We start from the raw sequence: 20,000 nt of genomic DNA, 5'->3' as shown, positions 1-20,000 counted from the left end.
TATTCCACGTTTTGCAGTTGATTCCATTTTTATTGGTTAATTCCGCGATTCCGTGAACGCGGATTTCATATGGCTCTAGGAGAGACCTGGGTTACAGAAATGGTCCCTATAGCCTAGATATGTGTAGAACAACATGATACCTACACTGTACGAAAGAAAGCTGCAAGAAAACGGTATATGTCTGGCATCAATGGTTTACAAATTACAGTAAAATCAAATACATTTACAAATTACAACTAGGGATGTCCCGATCGCGTTTTTTTGCTCCCGATCCGATCCCGATCATGTGATTTTGAGTATCTGCCGATACCGATCTTTCCCGAGCCGATCGTTCACATTAGTAACCAATTTGACGCATTTTTGTCAGAAACTGGCGAAGCGAGACAAAGACCCTCCGTTCACATCCCCAGCAGCAGTAGTAACAACAACAAAAACAACAACAACCATTCTTAAATCATGACCACGTCAACTAGATTAGAATCATTTTAAATCGTAGTTCAGTTTCACAAAAAAGAGACTGATGAAAAAACGGGAGTGTGAAATAACATTACAGGTAAAGAACATAAAATGATATTGTGGTAAAGAAAGATTGCTAGCTAACGTTAGCTGGTTTATTAATAGCTAGCTAATGTTACCTAGCTAAGTGCCTCATGCCAGTTAGCTTGTTAGCGAACAACACAAGCTTAGTTAGCTTGCAGAGTCATAAAAGAATCCCTGCAAGGGCTCTTTTAGCTAACGCTAGCTAGGCACGTAGCTATACATTACAGTAGCATCACTTCACTGTCTGCCAAGCTAGCGTTAGATACCAAGCAAGCTAACATAGGCAACGCTAACGCTAGCTGCAAGGTAGCTCATATATTGACGCTATCATATAGCCCCAGTCGAGTGTGGCGGATCGCATTAAATTCACCATACGAGAAATATTCAAAGTTTCAATCTTTTTGCGCATTTAGTATAGATTCACAGTGTTCGACTTACGTAATGATTTGCTCCATTTTTGTGTGAAACGCCGATGAAAAATCATCACAAAGCGAATGTTATCCAGCTGAACTTTCTTCATTCAAACGAGGCATTCAAAACAGCTGTTTGGCACCAGCCGTCCCCCATTCCTTTGCTCGCTCTAGTCACATAACGTTGAACGTTTGCCTTGCAAACATTGCAACTGGCTATATTGGACTGGCTTTGGTTTCAATTTTAAAATGCTTCCAAACTTCTGACATTTTGTGTAGCTGCGTTTTAATATAATAATACAATAAAATAATACAGTGAATTTCCCGTGAAATAACATTTATTTTTTACAGTGTAGGTTACAGCAATGGGCCCTATAGCCTAGATCTGTGTAGAACAACATGGAGAGACCTGGGTTACAGCAGTGGGCCTATAGCCTAGATCTGTGTAGAACAACATGGAGAGACCTATGTTACAGCAGTGGCCCTATAGCCTAGATCTGTGTAGAACAACATGAGACCTAGGTTACAGCAGTGGGCCTATAGCCTAGATCTGTGTAGAACAACATGAGACCTATGTTACAGCAGTGGGCCTATAGCCTAGATCTGTGTAGAACAACATGAGACCTATGTTACAGCAGTGGCCCTATAGCCTAGATCTGTGTAGAACAACATGGAGAGACCTAGGTTACAGCAATGGCCCTATAGCCTAGATCTGTGTAGAACAACATGGAGAGACCTAGGTTACAGCAATGGCCCTATAGCCTAGATCTGTGTAGAACAACATGAGACCTAGGTTACAGCAGTGGGCCTATAGCCTAGATCTGTGTAGAACAACATGAGACCTATGTTACAGCAGTGGGCCTATAGCCTAGATCTGTGTAGAACAACATGAGACCTATGTTACAGCAGTGGCCCTATAGCCTAGATCTGTGTAGAACAACATGGAGAGACCTATGTTACAGCAGTGGCCCTATAGCCTAGATCTGTGTAGAACAACATGAGACCTATGTTACAGCAGTGGGCCTATAGCCTAGATCTGTGTAGAACAACATGGAGAGACCTAGGTTACAACAGTGGCCCTATAGCCTAGATCTGTGTAGAACAACATGGAGAGACCTAGGTTACAGCAGTGGGCCTATAGCCTAGATCTGTGTAGAACAACATGGAGAGACCTGGGTTACAGCAGTGGCCCTATAGCCTAGATATCTGTAGAACAACATGGAGAGACCTAGGTTACAGCAGTGGCCCTATAGCCTAGATCTGTGTAGAACAACATGGAGAGACCTATGTTACAGCAGTGGCCCTATAGCCTAGATCTGTGTAGAACAACATGGAGAGACCTATGTTACAGCAGTGGCCCTATAGCCTAGATCTGTGTAGAACAACATGGAGAGACCTATGTTACAGCAGTGGGCCTATAGCCTAGATCTGTGTAGAACAACATGGAGAGACCTATGTTACAGCAGTGGCCCTATAGCCTAGATATCTGTAGAACAACATGAGACCTAGGTTACAGCAGTGGCCCTATAGCCTAGATCTGTGTAGAATGATGAGCTAACAAAGTATTTATACAGGAGAGTTGAGAAAACTAAGTGGAGCATTGACATACATGATATGAATTATAGATATGATGAGATATATGGATAATGACTTAGAGATAGATATGATTGGGAATGACGTAGACATATTAGAGAAAGCTATGTGTCTCTGTGTGTGTGTGTGTGTGTGTGTGTGTGTGTGTGTGTGTGTGTGTGTGTGTGTGTGTGTGTGTGTGTGTGTGTGTGTGTGTGTGTGTGTGTGTGTGTGTGTGTGTGTGTGTGTGTGTGTGTGTGTGTGTGTGTGTGTGTGTGTGTGTGTGTTCGAAAGAGAGAGAGAGAAAGAGAAAAGTGTTGGTAAATGTCAATAACCCTTTCAGATCATCTCGTTCTCTTTGGCCACTCGCGTGGTCTCTCTCTACAGCCAGTATAACCTTTGGCCCTTTCTGTCCTATTTTGTGTGGGGAGTGGAGCCGTGGGCTCACATGGCTGTTCACCGATGATCCTCCTGACACACAGCTGTACTCTCGGCATCAGAGAGCCTGATTGCTGGCTCTCGCTGGAGACCCATATTTTTCTCCATGTGAGTGAAATTCAAAGAGAAGCTTTCTGCCAAAAGTGATTTTCATTCAACCATACAAAAAATACAGCTCACCCATCAAATCGTGAGATATTGAGTTTCTTTCTTCTTTTTCCCCCAAGACTTACACTGAGCTCTCCACCGCCTCTTCTCCTCTGACTCTAAAACCTTGGCTCTATGAATGTATCATTATTCCTTCAGCAAAATAAGATGTACTTCTAGGTTTTTCTCTCTGCAAATGCCTGCTGACATTTCACAGCTTGCAGGAAATCTCCCTGGCCTTGACGGTGTCGGTAGGACGCAGTAAACGGGTGTCAAGGCTGTCAACACCACGGCTTTCACTGGAAAGTGTTGTGTTGAAATGTTCAAATGGATGCTCACAGAAGTTTAATTTTCCATTTATCTATGAAAACATCTAAAACGGGGGGGGGGGGGGGTTGCTGATTTTAAATGACTCCCCATTCAGATAGATATGGGTCTGCACAAGCTATGCCTAACTCCATACTAGAGGCTTAGGAACTACTAGTTAGGGTATAAAGTCCACACCAGAGGCTTTCTAACTACTAGTTAGAGTGTGAGGCAGTGGCGGCTGGCCACTAGGGGCGCTCGGGCGCCGACCCCCCTGCTTAACCCTGGTTAAAAGAGAGAAGAACAAGAAATATTTTTGTTTTGTTTTTTGTTTTATAGCCCTATAAATAATATAAACATGTTTAAAATGAATAATATTTACTCATTTTAAGTATGTTTGTGTTTCCAATGCACAATATAACGTTAATATATCAAATATAAATAATCGTTTTCCTGAACAGGAAGTGACTCACTGTCTGTAGCCGCATTTCTCCTAGCCGTATTTCTCTCGTCTCGGGCTAGACGCAATAGCGCTCTGAGTGTGCGTGCACGCCGTGCACTGTTTCATCGCTGTATCCGTCGCAGCCAATCAGTGCGTAACGCGCTGTGCGTTGAAATATGATGTTTATGATGGAAGCCGGGTGCGATTTGAAGCGGTCTAAGCCAGCAGCCTTAGCAGCGTCTATAATTTCCGTAGCCGCATTTCGCGGAGACGCTCTCTGATTGGCCGACGTCAGTTATTTTTTTCGTAGCCGCATTTCGCGGAGACGCTCTCTGATTGGCCAACGCCAATTTCTGTTGTGTAACTTGTGTTGTTGTGAGATGCAGCTATTTGTCTTACAGCGTGACGGCAAGTTATTTCGACGGTTAAGCTTAGGCACTCTTTCAAAGTTGGTTAAGGTTAGAGTTTGTCTTAGAGCAGGGCGATAGAACGTCAGGTAGTTTGCAGGCTGTTTGACAAGGAAATGGGCAAAGACACAGCTCGTCACTCACAGAGTACTTGTTGGCTAACTTGGCTAACAATAAGCTATATGGATTGCAGTGTGGACATGCATGGACATCAACACAGTCTGGACAGTGGAGTGGATATACTTTATCAAGCCCTTCTGCCTGCTGGACCACTGTGCGTTTCAACTTAACAACAACAAGGTAGAGTTGCGATATCTCTCTCTCTCTCGCTCGCTCTCTCTCTTGCTCGCTCTCTCTCTCTCTCGCTCTCTCTCTCTCTCTCTCTCTCTCTCTCTCTCTCTCTCTCTCTCTCTCTCTCTCTCTCTCTCTCTCTCTCTCTATCTATCTCTCTCTCTCTCACTCTCTCTGATTGTGTAGGGCATATTGGCTGCATTTGACTGACTGTGATCATAATTGATTGATGGCAATGGTGACAGTTGTACCCAATTAAATATTCGCCAATGCGTGGTACATGTTTGCAAAATGTTTGGTATAGCGCCCCCCATGGAGAAGAATGTACGGGGCCGCCACTGGTGTGAGGTCCACACGATAGACTCAGTAACTACTTGTTGTATCCAAAGAGCTTTACAATTGTGTTCCTCACATTTTACCCATTCACTCACACATTCACACACCGACGACAGAGGCAACCCTGCAAGGTGCCACTCTGCTCGTCAGGAGCAATTTGGGGTTAAGTGTCTTGCTCAATGACATTTCGGCACGATGCCCGGGAGAAGCGGGAATCGAACTGGGAACCTCCGGATTGGCAGACGACTGCTCTACCTCCAGAGCCACTGTCGCACCATTAGTTAGTGTGTAAAGTCCACACTAGAGGCTTCCAATTTATTGTTATTTGACTCATCCTAACTATTTAGGAGCAGTGGTTTAGCCACACAGTGAGGCGCCCACGGACCAACTCCAGTTGTGATGCCAGTACCTTGGTCAAGGGACTAACTCCAGTTGTAATGCCAGTACCTTGGTCAAGGGGACCAACTCCAGTTGTAATGCGCCATAACCTTGGTCAAGGGACCAACTCCAGTTGTAATGCGCCATTACCTTGGTCAAGGACCAACTCCAGTTGTAATGCGCCATAACCTTGGTCAAGGGACCAACTCCAGTTGTAATGCGCCATAACCTTGGTCAAGGGACCAACTCCAGTTGTAATGCCAGTACCTTGGTCAAGGGACCAACTCCAGTTGTAATGCGCCATTACCTTGGTCAAGGACCAACTCCAGTTGTAATGCGCCATTACCTTGGTCAAGGGACCAACTCCCAGTTGTAATGCGCCATTACCTTTGTCAAGGGACCAACTCCAGTTGTAATGCGCCATTACCTTTGTCAAGGGACCAACTCCAGTTGTGATGCGCCAGTACCTTGGTCAAGGGACCAACTCCAGTTGTAATGCCAGTACCTTGGTCAAGGGACCAACTCCAGTTGTAATGCCAGTACCTTGGTCAAGGGACCAACTCCAGTTGTAATGCCAGTACCTTTGTCAAGGGACCAACTCCAGTTGTAATGCCAGTACCTTTGTCAAGGGACCAACTCCAGTTGTAATGCCAGTACCTTGGTCAAGGGACCAACTCCAGCTGTAATGCCAGTACCTTTGTCAAGGGACCAACTCCAGTTGTAATGCGCCATTACCTTTGTCAAGGGACCAACTCCAGTTGTAATGCCAGTACCTTGGTCAAGGGACCAACTCCAGCTGTAATGCCAGTACCTTGGGCAAGGGCAATGGCAGGAAACCTTGACCGGACTCGAACCGGTGATCTTCCGATCATGAGTCCGGAGCTCTACTCATGTAGCCACGCTGCTGTACACGTGGTGGACTAGGAGGTTATCTCTCTCTCTCTCTCTCTCTCTCTCTCTCTCTCTCTCTCTCTCTCTCTCTCTCTCTCTCTTCTCTCTCTCTCTCTCTCTCTCCTCTCTCTCTCTCTCTCTCTCTCTTCTCTCGCTCTCTCTCTCTCTCTCTCTCTCTCTCTCTCTCTCTCTCTCTCTATCTCTCTCTCCCCCCCCCCCCCTGGCACTTTATCTCTATATTGTTTTTGGCCACTAGAGGGGGGTGTTTGTCATTGTTTGTATGTTTTAGTATTTTTAGTGTGACATACTGTCTGAAGAGGAGAATTAAATGTCAACCTTAATGTTGTTGAATTATAAGCTCTGCAGGAAGAATGACAGGGTTGAAGAGGTTTCTTTCAAACGATTGCTGAGACTAAAACGTGATTTATATTAGTATCTGTCAATCAATGGGTAAATGTCATTTGCTTTCAACATAACTTACCTTTGTAAATACAGATATTACCATTAATGACTTACCTTTTTTAATGACTACAAAGTCAATTAACTGCTCTCAAGTCTGAAAATAGTTTCCACAATATCAATAAGCTACACATCACCACAATACTATTCATCACACCAGAGAGAACAGGACCAGAGAGGGAACTGAAGGTAGTTTAGGGGAAGTTCGCTGCTGCCGTCATGTGTAGCTACTCTTCCTGCATAACGTTAGCTAGTACTGAGAATGTAGATGTTAACTCATTGACTGCCGGGGATTAGCCATGCCCCTGTGGTTGCATTTGAAAAAAGTAGTAGAACGCGCTCACCTCACTAGACTTGTTTCAAGTTTCTTTAATAGTTGTCATACAGAAGTACAGAATACTTTCATACAAAATGCTTCTTACTGTTACGCTCCAGAGACTGTGCTAGACAAGATAGTATCAAATAACATAGTATAGCATGTAATTTAGAAGAAGAAAATGAGGTCACAGTGTTCGGTATAGACATATGTACAATGTTCTGAGTTACCATATAATATACAATACTATGCAGTGTACTAATGTACAGTACTATATAGTGCAAGCAGAAATGGGATGAGGTACAATTTAGGTACAATTTACAGTAAGGTGTACGAGTTGTAGTGCAATCCTTCATCAATAAATATAAAGTGTGGGGAGTGGGTGCTACAGTGTGTTTGTTTAAAGTGGGTGTGTGCTATAAAGTGTGTGGAGTGGGTGCTACAGTGTGTCTGTTTAAAGTGAGTGTGTGCGTGTGGATGTGTGTGCTATGTGCGTTTGGTGGTTGTTGTTGTGTAGTGTTCATTGTTCGTTTAGCAGTCTGATGGCCTGGGGATAGAAGCTTCTTCTGAGTCTTTCTGTGCTCGCCTTGAGACTCCGGTATCGCTTGCCTGACCGCAGCAGTTCAAAGAGGCAGTTGTTCGGGTGACTGGAGTCTTTAATGATTCTCTTAGCCTTGACACTGGGTGCTGTAACCTCTGATATCATACATAAAAAATAGGGAAACAATGTCCAGGCACGCACTCCAGGTTTTTCCAAATTTATTGGCAGCCTGTAATCATATGACGTTTCGGTGTGAACACACCTTCTTCAGAATGGCTTGCATCTGTGGTTGCATTGCCACGCTTAAAAAAATAGGACTGAGTCACCTTGTTTGTAGAGCTATAACTATATTCTATATTTTAGCTATGGATACAATACTATGGCCCATTTGACATCACCTATCTATCGTTCAATATGTAAAAAATAACTCACCAGGAATTTCTTGTCTGTATACGCTATTATCCCAAAATCAAATCTATATCATAGGTATTATGTTCCATCATGAATGCATGAAAGGGGGGGGGGGGGGGTCGTTTCTGATTATTTGATTGTCAGTAATGGCATTCGTATTGCACACTAAAAACGGTTATCAGCCCGATTGGTGTAAAAGCATTGCAGGATCAAGCAAAAATGTATGTCAGATCATTCTTACCTGTGATCGGGAGTATTCCAAAAATAATATTCCAATTGTTTTATCTCCATCTGATACATACAATGTCCATTTGGCCCACGGCATAATCCACCACAACATATGGATCACAACACTTAAACGACACATCCTAGATCTCGATGAATGACATATTCCAGTTGAAAATCTTTATTCATTACATAGTGGAATCCGTTGAGAACAAAATAACAATAAGAATGATCAATTGACATCAAAATCATTAACCCATGGAGGTCTGGATTCAGAATCATACTCTAAATAAAAGTGGAAACATCAGATCACAGGCTGATCATTTAAATCTAACTTAAAATCATGGTTGAGAGATGGTCAAGTGTGCGATAATTTTTACTGAGGGGTTGTGATGTATTTTAATGTATTTTAGTGTATTGTCATTTATCAGCAGGCTTGTAACCTACTGATTCCTACTGTGTTTTAATTATTGTAGTGCTCATGTCACCTGCCCCAGAGACTACAGTTGAAAATTTGCCAACCTGGCTAAACTGGCATATTTACAGTAAATGTTCCTTAACACAATGGACGCCAGACCCGAGATAAGTCGGGTTAACTCGCCATCGCTTGAGCGCCAAACCCGAGAAAAGTCGGGTTTTAATCGTTATTTCTTTTATTCGCTATATCCATTCATAATTCATCCATCCAGCCTGATGTTATCATTGGAAATGGCTCTGAGATCGCAAATGGCCAATACCGCCGCCTAACGCTTTGCGGACGCTATTGCACTCCATTTGAAACAATGTTGTTTTCTCTGCAGAGCTGTGGCGTGGGGGCGGGGTCTAAACACTCCGGCAAAACAAGCGTTTATAGGGATGGCATCGACGAGGGTCCCCGCCTGCCCGTTCATGTGCAATGGTGGATAACATTGGACACACGATCACGATCGGTATTTGGAATGTTGATCAGATAATTTGATTATTCTTTTTGCAGTACATCATAGACAAGGTAAGGACTATATGTTATAAATCTTGCGTTGATCCGATAATCTTTTCCCTGCGATCTCAGTGTGTGTCTGTAATGTACTGTGTAATGTATGCCGTTGGTGGCGATCGAAGCATAGAAAAACGACCCCCCCCACCCCTGTGAGGATGGGGGTCTTGCGGAGCCCAATAGCAAAACACAGGAGGAGAGAATGGAGCGGTTTAGGGTTCTTTAATTATTCTTCCCAACCAAGCAGAGTATAACAGGAATGTGAAACAGGAATGTGAACAACACAGAGGTTATAATGTTCTTGGGGGGGAGAAGAATGAGAGCAGGTGCACTTCAGTGCAGCTGTCGGCAGTGAGAGAGAGAGGACAGGGTCTTGCGCTTGAGAGCGAGCAGGAGTCCTCTTTGCTTGGCTCGAGACGTCAGGGTGGAAGGACGCTGGGGCTCGAGACGTCAGGGTGGAAGGGCGCTGGAGCGAAGTCCTGGGGCACAAGAAACAGAAGGTTAGGGAAAGCATAAACAGGGGTAGTTACAGCTGGTCTTCAGGTAGCGTCGTCGTACCTCGGTAGGCAGTTTAACACTGCGACGTCGGATGACGGGATCTGCCAGTTGAAGTAGCGAATGCTTGATGAGGTGATCTCTTGCAGCCGCGCTGATTGCTCCTCATATGGCAGGATAAAATAGATATAATTAGCATTTTTTTTCGATCAATTCTTATTTATTTTTCACATGTGGGCCCTCTTGAGGACGATTCGCAACGCGCCACTTTGCTGACCTCTAGCGGCTCGGGTGTGCATTTCTTGTAATACAATATATACATATAGAATTAAAGCCCTATTCGTTGCCTGTCGATTGCCGTTTGAGGCGACATAATCCGTTCAGCGGTTCTCGGGTTACATGCCGATATGTGAGGCGTGCGCCAAAGTACACATTACCACCCCCGACTCCCCGGGCTCTAACTTCGTCAATCATTTGGCGATCTCGAAAGATTTTGGACAGGGTTGTAGCCAATGGGTGTGGCTTTCCAATGATAACCCACGTGGGGATCTAATACGGTCTCTATTGATGGATTTATGATAAAAACAGCAGGGCCCCCCAATTGGGGGACCTTACAGCTTACTACATGATTTACTGTAATAAATGCCAGATTCAGCACATTCAGCCCAGTTATATTTATGGTAGGGATGTCCGATATTATCGGCCTACCGATATTATCGGCCGATATCGGCATTAAAATGTGATATCGGAAAATATCGGTATCGGTTTTAAATTATTATTATTTTTTTGTATTTTTATTTTTTTACATTTCTATATAAATGATGTCCGATATTATCGGCCTACCGATATTATCGGCCGATATCAGCATTAACACTTTGATCGCCATGGTTAAATTCATAATTTACCATCCCTAGCCAGCTCTATTTGTCTATGGAGAAGTGCCCCTTCTTTGCAGGGCTATAACTTTTTTAATTCTATTGCTAAATTGACATTATTATGGCCCATTCAATGTCATATATCTATTGTTCAGGGTGTAGCAACGTTATACTTTTTCATTCACATATTCATACTAAAATATGGTCTAAAGTATAAGTATGATTTTATCGTTTTCTGCAGCTTTCTCCAGAACTAGATTTATAGCCCCAAATGCATTATATTGATGATCGAATACAGTTTGGTAGCGATCGGTGTCAGACAAAAAATTTCAACTGGAGGTACTTCTAGAAGTTACTACGTATGATCTGATGATGACCGGATAGGCGGGTGGTCGTTTATAATTCCGTGGGCAACGTTATATCATTCACCTAGTGTGGGTCATATGATCATCAGAGCAGTTTATATGGAACACATTAGAAAATAACGCTGGATCTTACCGTATCTTCCTCGCGCCGTTGTACGATCAGCTTGGAGTAGACAGTTTTCGATTATGGGATGTTGATCCAGATGAACCATTTCCAGGTTGTATAATACTATATACGTCCAAATAACGTTGTTTATTGAGTTAGGGCGAGCGATTGATTATCCAGTGTGTCGAGATGGAGTCCGGCTAACGATCGCGAGTGCCCGGACGAAATATAGATGAGCACTTCCTGTTTGGCACGTCACTTCCTGTTGGCCGATCTGCCGATCGGCCACCAGATGGCGCTCTTGAACCGTTAGAGAGTTGAGTGGAGATCAGCAGTATATCTCAGGTCCCCGGAGGAGAAATATGATTTCGATCACAGATTTTTGAAATATTGATATCAAAGACGTGTTACGGCGTCTTCGACAGAATGAGCATGGCGGGCAATGAAGAGTTACGGCGTTTCCGGCGATTAAAGTGTTAAAATGTGATATCGGTTGATATCGGTATCGGAAATTAAGAGTTGGACAATATCGGTATATCGGTATCGGGAAAAAAGGCAATATCGAGCATCCCTAATTTATGGCATTACATTTATGGGGGAGAAAAAAGCTAGGTGCTGTAAGGAGAAGATGGTGAACCCCCACTTCCAACGTGCCTGACAATCTGACAGCAGACCACGTGAACAAATGCCTGACAGCGGACCACATTACAGTAACAAAATGCCTGACAGCCTGACAGCGGACCACATTAACAAAATACTAACTTTGGTTGAGACAAAATTCAGCAAGATGTGTGTCACGTTAACTTATAACAGAAGTGTAGTGCATTTCTGACATTAGCTGACGCTACATTCACTCTGCATCATCTGTGACTGCTTGCATTGTATATCAGTTGCTTGTATTGGATATCAGTTGCTTGTATTGGATATCAGTTGCTTGTATTGGATATCAGTTGCTTGTATTGGATATCAGTTGCTTGTATTGGATATCAGTTGCTTGTATTGTATATCGGTTGCTTGTATTGGATATCAGTTGCTTGTATTGGATATCAGTTGCTTGTATTGTATATCGGTTGCTTGATATAAGTTCATTGCAGATTTCATCGCTTGGTTTTCTTTTATTTAGCGTCTTTACTTTGTCAACGTGTGTGTTTGGCGCCATTTACTCATTCTTATTGCAGCAAAGTTACGAGCCGAAGGCAATGCAAGTCCCAGGTGGACAATGGCACCACCTGCAGTGCACCTGTTGTTCACACTGGCTTTAGCTTACCTTAAAGGAACACGCCAACATTATGGGAAATGCGCTTACCGTCTCGAAGGTGGATATCAATGTCATCTCAGTGTGTTCAGTAGAAATCTATCCGGCTTCCATATTCCATAGTCTACCTATAATCTGACATCACAATAGTAACATAATAGACATTTGCAGAATAAAGGCATTTTAAAACTCACTCTGTCTCTGTCTCTGTCTCTCTGCAGGATCTGGGCGGGGGGAGTCCCCCTCAGAGGAACTGGAAGGGGATAGTCATCGCCCTGCTGGTCATACTGGTGGTCTGTTCCCTCATCACCCTGTCTGTCATCTTGCTAACACCAGGTACAGTAACTTACACTGTCTGTCATGCTGCTAACACCAGGTACAGTAACTTACATTGTCTGTCATGCTGCTAACACCAGGTACAGTAACTTACACTGTCTGTCATGCTGCTAACACCTGGTACATCTAAGTGTTTATATTTTCGCGACTTTGTTTTTTTTGTAATATATGAAACCACTCTGTGTCTTTTTCTCCTCTGCATCTCTCTATAAAACCCCACACTCTCTCTCTATATATATATCTCCCTCTCTCTCTCTATCTCTCTCTCTCTCTCTCTCTCTCTCTCTCTCTCTCTCTCTCTCTCTCTCTTCTCTCTCTATCTCTCTCTCTCTCTCTCTCTCTCTCTCTCTCTCTCTCTCTCTCTCTCTCTCTATCTCTCTCTCGATCTCTCTCTCTCTCTCTCTGTGCGCATGCGTGTGTTTCGGAGCGAGTGTGTTGGAGCGGGGCAGGTTTGACTGAGCGGTTCACGTGAGTTAAAACTTTCTGAAAGTTATTTCTATCTTCTATCTGTGTGTCTATTATATATGTACGTTTTGTTTGTCTTTTGTCAGTGTTGTTCGTTTAGTGTTTGGTGTGTTTTGGAGCGAGTAGCAGCCACCAGTTCTGCTGGTAGGCATGCTGCCCGCAGCTATGAGTTTGGAGCGTCTGACGCGCAGACACGCTATAAAGCTCTCCCCGAGACTGAATTGCACCGTAGAAGAGTGCAGGCTTGCAGTTGGGGCTATTGTGGGTCATGATAGCGTGAAATCTGCATCGCGGATGAATAATGCAGTTGTAATTTTTTTGGATTGTGTAGATAAAGTGAATTTGGTTGTGGAGCAGGGAGTGGTAATCCAAGACACTTTTACCCCCGTGTTTCCACTAGTAAGTCCTGCACAAAGAATAATAATTTCCAATGTTCCTCCTTTCATCAGAAATGAGGTCCTGGAAAGGGAACTGGCTAGACACGGACATATAGTTTCCCCAGTGAAAATGATTTATCTGGGTTGTAGATCCCCTCTGTTAAAGCATGTGTTATCTTTCAGAAGACAGGTTTTCATGATTTTGAAAAATGAAAAAAGTGATCTGAATTTATCCATGAATTTTAGAGTGGATGACTTTGATTATACTATTTATATAACTTCAGACACGATGAAATGCTTTGGATGTGGGATGGAAGGTCATATGATTAGGTCCTGTCCTACTAAGAGGCCTAGGTCGTCTGATCAAACACCGCCATCACCCAGGGCAGGTCCAAGTGGCTCGAGCACCAACAAGGGTCGAGAGAGAACCTCTGGGAGGAAAGGAACAGGAGAAGGTCTGGTGGAGAAGACAAGACATGGTGAGAAGGTGCAGGGGGGGGGGGAGAGGCCTGGTGGAGGGAGTAGAACAGGGTAAGCAGGTGCAGGAGGAGAGGCCTGGTGGAGAAGACAGGACAAGGTGAGAAGGTGCAGGGGGAGGGGGAGGGTGGGGCCTGGTGGAGAAGACAGGACAGGGTGAGCAGGTGCAGGGGGAGGGTGGGGCCTGGTGGAGAAGACAGGACAGGGTGAGCAGGTGCAGGAGGAGAGGAGAGGCCTGGTGGAGAAGACAGGACAAGGTGAGAAGGGGGAGAGGAGGGGCCTGGTGGAGAAGACAGGACAAGGTGAGAAGGGGGAGGGGGGGGCCTGGTGGAGAATACAGGACAGGGTGAGCAGGTGCAGGAGGAGAGGAGAGGCCTGGTGGAGAAGACAGGAAAAGGTGAGAAGGGGGAGGGGGGGGCCTGGTGGAGAATACAGGACAGGGTGAGCAGGTGCAGGAGGAGAGGAGAGGCCTGGTGGAGAAGACAGGACAAGGTGAGAAGGTGCAGGGGGGGGTGGACCTGGTAGAGGGGGCAGAACAGGGTGAGCAGGATGAGGGGGTAGACCTGGTAGAGGGGGCAGAACAGGGTGAGCAGGTGCAGGAAGAAAGAGGTTTGGTAGCGGAGGCAGGATTAAATGTGAATTCTAATTGGAAAAAAGTGGAGAAATAGGGAAGAGCGAAGGCTGTTGAGGAAATCACTGTGGTCGAGGAGGGTGCAGAAGTGGGAGGTCAGAAGACAGGGGTCGGAGGTGAAGAAATAATCAGACTGGGCAAATGCACTGGATCAGCTGCTGGAGAAGTAGAGTGTAGCATAAATGAGGAGGAAATGGAACTTGATGCTGATGTTACCAAAATGTCCCAAAAAAGGAAAACTGAGGTCAGTCAATCTGACTCTAAAGCAAAAAAAGAGTGCCAACCTGAGCAGCAGGTAGACAGTGACAGTGGAGACTCTGACTTCAGTGACTTCAGCGGTGCCTCCCACTCAGTCTCAGGCTGACAGGAGGGATGGGTATTCTTTAACTAGAATAAAAAGTTTTCTACAGGTTCTAAAGGTCCAAGGGCAGTTAAGGTGGAAAGTTTTTTTCCTGACGTAAAGCTATTTGTTGAGTCCGCTAAGTGGCTAATGAAACGCAATGACAAGATTGACGAAGGTTTCTCTGATCAGGAAATGTATCGTTTAAGGAAACATGTTCAAAGGTCAATATCAAAAATCTCCAATGATGTTTAAGTTATCTGGTCTCCTTTTATTATTTTATGTCCTGCAGTTTGGATATTTTCTCATGGCAGAATTTAAAGTAGGTACCCTAAATTTAAATGGTGCAAGAGATGATGCAAAGAGGGCATCTCTTTATCAACTAATGGTTTTAAAAAATATTGATGTGATGCTTGTACAAGAGACACACAGTACTGAGGATAATACAGTGGCTTGGAAAAGAGAATGGAATGGAGAAATTGTTTTAAGCCATAACACCAGTACTAGTGGTGGAGTGGGGATTTTATTTTCCAGAAATGTTTTGCCACAGTCATGAGAGATTGAGGAGGTTATAAAGGGACGTCTTTTAAAAGTAAGAGTGTTATATGAGAAGGTGAAAATGGTATTTATTGTTGTTTATGCCCCAAATGTTGGTTTGGAAAGAATGTGTTTTTTAGATTATTTGGCTGATGTTATTAAGGGTTGTGATAATGAAGAGTTTTTATTCCTGGGAGGGGATTTTAACTGTACTGTTAACCCCGTTTTAGATAGGAACCATCAAGAGCCTCACTCTGCATCTCGTAGTCGTCTCTCTAGGGTGATTGAGACGTATGAGCTGAGTGATGTGTGGAGACGAATGCATCAAAAGCAGAGGCAATACACATGGGTTCACACTAGAGATAATTTATTATCATTGGCCAGACTTGATCGGTTTTATTGTTTTAAACACCATTTTAGTGTTTTTAACAATTGTTATATAACCCCTGTTGGTTTTACTGACCATTCTCTTGTGTACTGTTCTGTTTTTATCAAGTGTGTAAAGCCACAAAGTGCTTACTGGCATTTTAATACGTCTCTTTTAACTGATACAAATTTTAGGGACGCGTTTACCTTCTTATGGAAGGTTCATAAGCAGACAAATGCCAGTTTTATCTCACTACAGCAGTGGTGGGATGTGGGGAAGTGCAAAATTAAGCAGTTCTGCCAACAGTACACTCTAAATGTTACTAGGGATATCGCCAGATCTATGAAGGCTCTGGAGATTGATGTGGAGGAGCTTCAAAAGCTAGCAGAATCCACAGGAGATCGAGGCCATATTGGAGCTCTCAAAGTTAAAAAGTCTGCTCTGGCTGACCTGTTAGGTATTTCAGCACAGGGTGCTCTGGTGAGGTCACGTTTCAGAAACATCTCAGAGATGGATGCATCTTCCCGTTTCTTTTTCGGTCTGGAGCGCAAGAATGGGCAGAAGAGGCTCATCCACAGCATGCGCTCAGACACAGGTCAGATACTGTCTGAGTCCACTGACATCAGGAGGCATGCTGTGGGTTTTTATAGTAGCCTCTTCCAGTCTGAACTTGGAGAGGTGCAGGAGGAATCTCATGGTTTCTATGAAGGCCGACCAAAGGTAGAGAAAGAGTCCAGTGCAGAGCTGGATGTGGATGTGTCTCTTGATGAGCTCAATACTGCCCTGCAGAGCATGGAAAATGGGAAAGCTCCGGGTATAGACGGATTACCTGTAGAGTTCTATAAGACCATGTGGGCAGTGTTGGGGGAAGATCTCCTGATGGTGCTCAGAGACAGTCTTATTGGAGGGCAGCTGCCGCTGAGCTGCAGAAGGGCAGTACTCACACTGTTGCCAAAGAAGGGAGACTTAATGGAGATTAAGAACTGGAGACCTGTCTCACTTTTGTGTACAGAATACAAGCTCCTCTCTAAGGTGCTAGCTACCAGGCTGAGAGAGGTAATGGGGCAGTTGATCCATCGTGACCAGACCTATTGTGTGCCTGACAGGTTGGTCAGTGACAATGTTTTTCTGATTCGGGATTTTTTGGACATCTCTAGTGCATTGGGTTTGGAAACTGGTCTTATTTCCATAGATCAGGAAAAGGCTTTTGACAGGGTTGAACACCAGTACTTGTGGAAAACTCTAGAGGCCTTTGGTTTCAGCCCAGGTCTCATAGCCAAGATCAATGCTTTGTACAGTAACATTGAGAGTGTGCTTAAGATTAATGGTGGTTTGAGTGCTCCTTTTAAAATCCAGAGGGGTATTAGGCAGGGGTGTTCTTTGTCGGGAATGCTGTATTCCCTGGCATTTGAACCCCTGCTACACAGGCTCAGGGCAGGTATCTCGGGGGTAAGTGTCCCTGGGTGCATTGCACCTTTTAAGCTTTCAGCATATGCAGATGACTTGGTTATTTTTATAAATAAACAAGAGGACATCAATGTGTTAGTTGAAAATATGGGACGTTTTGTTTTGATTTCATCGGCTACGGTCAATTGGGGGAAGAGCGAAGCACTCATGGTGGGTACGTTGTGCAGCAGACTCACTTTACCAGGGGGCCTGCATTGGAAAAAGGGAGGTTTCAAATATCTGGGATTTTTTTTAGGGGATGAGACTTTTAAACGAAAAAACTGGGAAAATGTACTGGAAATAGCTCAAGGCCGTTTAAAGAAATGGAAGTGGATTGTACCAAACATGTCGTATAGGGGCCGTGTTCTGGTAATCAATAACCTAGTGTCTTCTAAACTGTGGCATCGTTTGATATGTGTTGATCCCGCAATAGACCTTCTCCCTAAAATTCAAGCTTGTTTTTTAGATTTTTTCTGGGACAAGCTGCACTGGGTGCCCCAGAGTGTTTTGTATTTGCCCAAGGAGGAGGGTGGGCAGGGTCTTGTGCATCTGTGCAGTAGGGGTGCAACTTTTCGATACTTTTTATGGACCAAAAGACTTGGTGTGGAGGCCGGTGGCTTGTGCCATACTGCAACAGCTTGGGGGACTGGGACTGTCGAATTCTCAGTTTTTGATGGATTTTAGCGGTGCTCGGTTAAATGTTCTACCTGTTTTTTACCGTGTACTTTTTAAAACATGGAGTTTGTTTGATAAAGGACCGCTGGATTACTCAAAATCACTGTTCTGGCTTTTGAAGGAGCCAGTTGTGCTGGGAGCATGCTTGGACGTAGCTGGTGGGCCAGGTCTGACACTTTCCGGGCAGCTCTGCAGGTCAAATATCACCACACTGGGCCATGTTGTGGAATTGACAGGAGCGAACATGGACAATGCTGCTGCTCTTGCTTGACGCTTGGGAGTGAAATCCATCAGGACGGTCAGCATGATGCTGGGAAAATGGAAACAAGGGCTCAGTGAGATAGAACGTTGCATGTTGACAGAGTTTAAAAACGGGTCTCTTCGTCCTAGTGATGAGGATATGTTTCCTACGTTTAAGCTGCAGCCTGATTTAAAAAATTGCACAGGGCCTCTTTTAGCAATGGGAGATGTTTCTGGTGTGTTTTTTGACGAGGTTGATGGAAAATGTTTGTACAGACTGTTAGTCAAGGTTCTCCACAAGGAGAAGCTCAACGGGAGAGGTGACACTCCCTGGAGAGCGCACCTTGGTCTCAGTGATGAGGTGAAACCAGAGTGGCGAGCACTGTACAAACCACCATTATTCAAAAGAATTGGCGATCTGCAGTGGAGGGTTTTACATGGCATAGTGGCTGTCAATTATTTTATTTCCATATTGAACCCTAACGTCTCACACGACTGTCCTTTTTGTGCGCAAAGGGAAACAGTTTTCCACTGTTTTCTGGACTGTTCCAGGCTGCTGCCTCTGCTAGGGTTACTAGAGAGACTTTTTCAGTCCGGTGAAGAGGTGTTCTCGAAAGAGAGGTACATTTTAGGTTTTAAATACTGTAGAAAGGAAAAAAGCAAGTGTCACCTTTTTTATTTAATTTTAGGGAGAGCAAAGATGGCTGTGTATCTCAGTAGGAGGAATAAGATAGAACAGATCTTGGATCATGATGCTGTATGTCTGTTCAGAAAAATTATCAAAGCCAGACTGAGCATAGATTTGAATTATTATAGAGCATTGAACAACCTAGATCAGTTCACTGATATATGGGCACATAAAGGAGTGTTGTGCTCTGTAATGGAAGATGAGTTGGTGTTGGCAATTGAGCTGATTTGAGTTTTTTCTTTGTTGTGGTTGATTTTTGTTGTTGTTGGTGTTTTCTTTTGTTGTTTTTTGTTGTTGTTGTTGTGATTTTAACACTTTAACTGCCAAGGTTAAATTCATGATATACCATCCCTTGCCAGCTCTATTTGTCTATGGAGAAGTTCCCCTTCTTTAAATTCTATTGCTAGATTGCCATTATTAGGGCCCATTCAATGTCCTATATGTATTGTTCAGGGTGTATGAACGTTAAACTTTTTCATTCACATATTCATACTAAAATATGGTCTAAAGTATAAGTATGTTTTTATCTCTTTCTGCAGCTTTCTCCAGAACGTGATTTATAGCCCCAAATGCATTATATTGATGATGAAATACAGTTTGATAGCGATCTGTGCCAGATAATAAATTTCAACTGGATGTGGTTCTGGAAGTTACTACACGTCATCTGATGTTGACCGGATGGGCGAGGGGTCGTTTATAATTCCGTGGGCAACGTTATACCATTCATCTAATGTGGGTCATATGTTCATCATAGCAGTTTATATCGAACACGGTAATACTACACGCTAAAACTCACCCCAGTCTCCTTGGGCCGTTGGGCGATCAGAGACAGTTTTCCATTATGGGATGTCGAAATACCCGATCTATTTCCAGGTTGTATAATAGTATATACGTCCAAATCATGTTGTTTTTTCGAGTTATTTCCACCGATCGATGTTCACTGTGTGAAGACTGAGTCTCTCTAACATTAGCGAGTGCCCGGACCACATATGGAGTGAGTCCTGCCGGGTTAAAGGTTGACATCCGGTTTCGATCTGCCGATCGGCCACCAGATGGCGCTCTTGAACCGCTAGAGGATTGAGAGGAGATCAGAACTGTGTGTCAAGGCTGCAGAGGGGAAATATGATTCCGATCACAGATTTTTGAAATATTGATATCAAAGACGAGTTACGGCGTCCGCGGCAACTTGAGCATGGCGGGGAATGACGAGTTAAAGTGTTAAAAATTGATTGTCAAATTGTT

The 20,000-nt window shown here is 44.0% G+C and overlaps 1 protein-coding gene across 1 annotated transcript in view; it reads left to right on the top strand.

Moving 5' to 3' along the window:
• The window catches only part of dpp10 (dipeptidyl peptidase like 10), a gene marked incomplete at its 3' end in the record, with an annotated part of 1,190,700 nt that overhangs the window by 582,836 nt on the left and 587,864 nt on the right, over positions 1 to 20,000 (top strand). Inside the window, exon 3 of the mRNA XM_084314814.1 lies at positions 12,401 to 12,515. Within this exon, the coding sequence (XP_084170940.1) occupies positions 12,401 to 12,515 (115 nt within the window). The remainder of the gene's footprint in view (positions 1 to 12,400; positions 12,516 to 20,000) is intronic.

This window comes from Notolepis coatsorum (assembly GCF_963971535.1).
Source record: "Notolepis coatsorum genome assembly, chromosome: 5".
Taxonomy (NCBI): Eukaryota; Metazoa; Chordata; class Actinopteri; order Aulopiformes; family Paralepididae; genus Notolepis; species Notolepis coatsorum.
This window is presented reverse-complemented; position numbering and strand designations above follow the sequence as displayed.